This window comes from Elephantulus edwardii, unplaced genomic scaffold (genome assembly GCF_000299155.1).
Source record: "Elephantulus edwardii isolate Elephantulus edwardi_28Jun2011 unplaced genomic scaffold, EleEdw1.0 scaffold00011, whole genome shotgun sequence".
NCBI lineage: Eukaryota > Metazoa > Chordata > Mammalia > Macroscelidea > Macroscelididae > Elephantulus > Elephantulus edwardii.
The window spans coordinates 3,609,341-3,615,340 of NW_006399761.1; the positions used below are offsets into that span (position 1 = coordinate 3,609,341).

The 6,000-nt window shown below is 45.8% G+C and overlaps 1 protein-coding gene across 1 annotated transcript in view; it reads right to left on the minus strand.

The window, feature by feature from the left end:
• Window positions 1-6,000, minus strand: part of SFXN5 (sideroflexin 5) — a 159,142-nt gene that overhangs the window by 117,374 nt on the left and 35,768 nt on the right. The window contains exon 3 of the mRNA XM_006880886.1: window positions 2,363-2,440. Coding sequence (XP_006880948.1) covers window positions 2,363-2,440 — 78 coding nt within the window. The remainder of the gene's footprint in view (window positions 1-2,362; window positions 2,441-6,000) is intronic.

Sequence of the window (6,000 nt, forward strand, 5' to 3'; positions counted from 1 at the left end):
CCCAGTCCTCAGGGAGGCTGGTCCTCACTTTCTTCAGCACAGCAAGCTCCCTGCCTGGACTGTTCCCACCCACAGCCTTTTCCTCTTCCTCCTCAGCTTTCAGGTGAGAAATCTTTGCCTTCAGGTAGTCTGCTCAGGGCTATTGGCTCTCTCTGAGGCCCTCGCACAACAACTGTGCATTTCCACTCTGGTTTCTGGGAGTTCATGGAGCAAGAAGGGAGCTCTAGTGGCCTAATAGTAAGAAGTTGTGCTGCAATCCCAAAGGCAATTAGAATTGACCAGCTGCTCGGTGGGAGAAAGATGGACTATCTCCTCCCATGTGATTTATTGCCTCTGACCTGCTGGAGAGTCACTGGTAAACAACAGCAATGGAGCAAGGAATCCTCCTTGTCCTCTCTCCAGACCTTTCACAAGGCTGGCCCGGAGGTCTCTGTGAATACACTGAGGAGAGTGGAACTGAGGACGGCTTCCTTGTGAAACCTCGTGTCCTTGGAAAAGCCAGTCTGGCACCACAGATCTAAATCACAGGCCTGCAAGATTTAACCTGTTCTCATGCCCAAGACTGTCAGAAGATGGCAGAGGTATCACTGAACAGAGGAGAAGATAACAGCGTGGGGGGGCTGGGGCCACACAGACACACGCTTTGGGTAGAACATTAGCAATTGATCCAGCAGAGAAGATAAAACCAAAAGACAAACTCCATGCCATCCTGTTGACTCCAGCTCACAGAACCCCTGCAAGACGGGGCGGGCTGCCCCAGGACCTCGAAGGCTGGGGGCTTTACAAAAGCTGACTCCACCCTTTCCCCCCACTCCCCCAGGAGTGGCTGATGGGTTTTAAGCATCAGCCTTCAATTGGCATCCAAGCACTTTAACACTAGGACTCCGTAGAAAGGACAGAGACCCTTCCTAAACACTTGCCGGAGCTCTGCTATTAACACCAAAGTGGCCCCTCTCTGACGATCTGAATCCACCAGAGATCTGGGAGAAAGATGGACAGTTTCCTTGCATGTGCTTTATGACCTCTATTTGAGTTTTCCTCTTCAATACCAACAGGCGGACTGACTTAATGAGGAGTTAGTCAATCCATCATCTCCCAAGATCCCAGAAAACTCAGGACTTAGAGAAACCAGGAGCTACAGAAATCTAGGTTCATTTTAGGGGCAAACACACAGGGTTGGTTAAAAAACCTGTATGCAAACATGGGCCCTTCAGCTCTTCCCTGCACAGCAGACTGACCACCACCCTCACCTATGTCCCTGGCCCCAAAGCAGCAGGTTTATCACCTACTAAAGAAACAGAATCCAAGTGAGTCCAGATGTGGGTCCCTGGGTTCAGTGAAGATGGAGGTAACTAGAGCGTGGTGTTGTTGTTAGGTGCCATCGAGTCAACTACGACTTACAGGCATCTTACAAACAATCGATCTGAACTCTGCCCTGTCCTGCACCATCCTCATCATCTCAGAGGTGCTCAAAGCCACTGGTACAGTCACCATGTTCATCTATCTTGTCTAATAAAGAAGCGCTCTGACACGCCCCCTTCCCCCCCGCCCCCCAGACTTCTCCAGCACGTTGCCTCTTCTCCAAGGACTGGACCTTCCAGACAACACGCTCCAAGAATATGGAACCAAGTGTCTCCATCCTGGTCTCCAAGGAGCACTCTGGTTGTAATTCCTCTAAAACAGACTTTTTTCTTCTCTTCTTGGCAGTCCACGGGATAGTCAGTGTGCAAAAGATCATATTAAGAAGTAGCAGAGTAAGTGGATGAAAAGCAAAATGAAACAAAAAAAAATCAGCTCAAAGTCACTGCCTCTGGCAAGTAGGAATTGGGGCAGAAATGAGAAAATACTGGTATTTTTGTCTTCCAAGTGTTTTAGTACTATTCAATACAGGTGTTTGGGGACTATGCGACTTTTAAAACTAACTACACACCTGTATTAATTAGAAAAAATGCAAATTCATTTTAACAAAAACCTTAAAAAGTTTATGAACAAAAAGAAACACTTTCCACATTAACCAGTGGTTTCGTTACTTGGGACATAAACATCTCCATTATAGCTAATTCCAGGCTCCCCCAGCGAAGTCGCTGGATTCAGAGTGGGGGAGGGACGTGTGTGACCAGCTCTTGGAAGCCCACATGGATTCCAGCACACAAAAGCCCTGGGCCTCTCCAGTCTTACCAGCTACCATGTCTTCCACCAGACTTGGGCTCAGAAGATATCTGAATGTCCCTTCCAAAGACCCAGAAGTCTGTAGTGGTCGAAGCACCTTCCCAGGGTAGAGGCTGCCTGACTACAGAGAGGGGACTGGAAATTTGCCATCTCCCTGCCCTCCAACCTGCCGGCACTCCCACCTCAGAAGTACCTGCTCATTGGTGACCCCGGGGCGCAGGGTGCCATGTTTGTAGTCCTCCAGCAACTGCACAGCCTCTCGGAGACGTCTCTGTGGGAAGAGAACGGACAGTGAGGCATGGGTCAATCCACGGCTTCTTTCTTTAGTACAACGGCATTCAGCTCCATCAGCGTCGCCGTGTGGCAGGGGGCACACACGGAACAACAAGGGATCCCACCTGCATGTCCTCCACGGGGAAATGCCTAAACAGCAGTGGCCTGGGAGCACTATGGAACATTCTCTGGCTGGTGAAGAGTTAGGTCTACACAGGATTTCACGGCCATCTCTCTAAGACGTGGATGGAGAAAGCAAATTGCTGAGCAGTAGGGTGCCTTTCATCACACCAAACGAACAAAACCCACACACATATATAAATAATATTTTGGATGAGAATACCCAAGTATGGAAATACATCAAAACGGCCCTGGAAAGGGACCCATCAAGCTGGGAACAGGTGTTACCTCAGAAAGGGATAAAGGAGTCCAGAATTGTCAGGAGAAACTGTAATCTTAATTATAATGTTGAAAGTTTTTTATAATGAGAACATATTTCTGTAATACTTATATCCAAGGATGCCTCATTCTATTACACTTTGCTTTATTGTTCTTCACAGATGCTGTGTTTCCACAAATTGAAAATTCATAGCAACACTGAGGCAAGCAAGTCCACCAGTACCTCTTTTCCAACAGCAATGGACTCATTTTAGGCCTCTGCGCCTCATTTTGGTAATTCTAAAAACAGTCAAAACTGTTTCACGCTGCTATTACATACTTCTTGACTACGCTACAGTGTAAACATAACTTTTATATGTGCTGTTATTGTTGTTAGGTACCTCAAGTCAGCTCCAACTCATAGTGAGCTGAACAACAGATCTGAACCTGGCCTCTCCTGCACCATCGTCACAGCCTCCGAAATGCACAAGCCCACTGCTTCAGTCACTGTGCCAATCCCATGTTGAGGGCCCTCCTCTCTTTCTCTGCCCCTCCACCTTTCCCGGCACAGTATCTCTGTCCAAGGACTGGCCTCTCCTGACAACATATCCAGAGGAGGTGACATGAAGTTTCAGCATCTTTGTCTCTAAGAAGCACCCTGTTTGCACTTCTTCCAAGAGAGACTTGCTTGTTCTTTTGGCCGTTCATGGAGTATTCAGTGCTCTCTTCCAACACCACAACTCAAAGCCATCAATTCTTCTGTCACCTTTATTTACGACCTAACTTTCAGATGCATAAGCAGCAACAGAAAATACCATTGTGTGGTTCAAGTGTACCTTAGTCTTTAAACTGACATCATTGCTCCTCAGTACTTTGGAGAGGTCCCCAACAGCTGAGTTCCCCAGTACAATGTGCCTTTTGATCTCTTGATTATTGTTATTATGGATGTTGCCTGTGGATTCAAGTAAAATGAAATTGTAGACAACTTAAATCTTTTCTCCATCTATCATGGTGTTGACTATTGGTCCAGAAGAGAGGATTTCTGTTTTCTTAATGTTGAGATGTTATCCATATTGGAGGCTATACTGAGAAACAAAAAATTCATGTGACTCACTTTATTGCAGTTGGCTGGAACCAAGCCTATGCTATCTCCAAGGTATGCCTGTAACAACTCTTAAATATTTTATAAACCCTAGTAGAGATTTACACATTAAGATACATATGGCTGTGGTAACTGATGGTGAAGGTAGGGGTTGGAAGCTCAAAGAATTGGGTGATTTTTCAATCTTTAAAAATAAAGACACAGCAAGAGTGGTAGAAGACAGCCTGCGTTGGCCAGAAGACGTGAGTAAAGATGTTCACAGTAGCACTTAAATAATAACCCCAAAGTGGAAATAAATCAAATGCCAATCAATAGAAGAACAGATAAGCAGAAAACAGTGTGCCCACATAATGGAATACTGCGAAGTAGTTTAAAAAACAAACTACAAATGCAGTCAGCAACCTGAACAACTCTTACAGATATACAAAGTGGATTGGATTTCCAAAGGTCAGCTCGAAACCTCCTGCCCCCTTGTTCTTAGGACCTCACCAACTCCCACCCAGAGGGGAGTCTAGGACCCCTCCCCTTGATCCTGGCAGGCCTTGTGACTACTGCAAAGCTTGTACACAGAGTCACCTGAGACACAATACAATTTATCTCTGTCTACCTGCAACAATTGAGGAAAGAGTCAGGAATGGAGGAGGATGCCTGATCAGAATGGTTATCTCCTATACCCTAAAAGACCGGAAGCAGTACCCAGGTCAGCATCCATCCTCCAGTCCCACGTACAGCACTGACCTGGTCTGCCCAGGGTGGCTGACAGGAGAACGGCTGGCAGTCAAGGGCTCAGGCAAAGGTCACCAGAATTCTGAGAAGTACTGACCTCACTGCAGGTGGATGTATGAACACCAATCCTTAGAGTTCATAAAGTTCCTTCTCAGAATCTTGTCTCCAAAGTAGACAGAGCACTGAGGGAGTGGGGTGCCCCCGATTATATAAGTAATCCTTGCCGTCTAGGGGAGAAACTCAAACTCATAGATGTCGAGCTGGGAATGAGTCAGAGATGGCTTTCCAGTGGCTTCTCAGAGGCTGTAAATTGCACAGGAGACTGTCCATCTTTCTCTCATGGGGCTGCTGGTAGATTCGATCCACCAGAGAGGCAGAGCCTTCAGGTCAGCAGCACAACTCCTTATGAGCTACACTGTATTTATTTTTTATGTTGTTAAATGCTATCGAGTCAGAACCAACCCATAGCTGACCCTCCAATGGGTTTTCAGAGGCTGGAAGTCACAAGGGAGGAGGTTGCCTATCTTTCTTCCACTGAGAAGGTTCGATTTGTGTGCCTTTATATATATTTAGAAAGGCATAAAATACCATTTTCAATCATCTGTGTTCATACAACTAAGATAACAATGGCACAAGTATGGACAGTTTCCCTTGTGGACTTAATAACACATTTGCTTTTGAACAAAACCAGGATCATGTGGATTGTTTTCACTTACTTACGGTCCTTAAGCGCTTGCTGCATAAGGTCAAGGAATGTAGCCTTCAATACGGATTGAAGTTCAGTATCAAGAAAACAAATATTCTCACCACTGGGCCAACTGGGAGCACTGTGATGTAGGGTGAAGAGATTGAGATTGTAAACAGCTTTAGTTTGCTTGACTCCACAATCAACAGTCTTGGCACCAGCATCCAGGAAATTAAAAGATGTACCAAGAAATCTGGAGAACAACCACCTGGCCAACTGACTGGAAGAGATCTATATTTGTTCCCATTCCAAAGAAGGGTGACCCAACTGAGTGTGGAAACTACAGAATAATAGCACTGATTTCACATGCAAGCAAGATTCTACTGAAGATTATCCAAAAACGACTGGAACAGTATATCAGCAGAGAAATGCCAGAAGTCCAGGCTGGGTTTAGAAGGGGTCGTGATACTAGGGATATTGTAGCCAATGTTAGATGGATCTTAGCTGAAAGCAAAGAATACCAGAAGAATGTCTATCTGTGTTTCATTGATTGTGCAAAGGCATTTGACTGCGTGGATCATAACAAATTGTGGCTGACTCTGAGAAGAATGGGAATCCCAGAACATTTAATTGTGCTAATGCAAAACCTATACTTGGACCAAGAGGC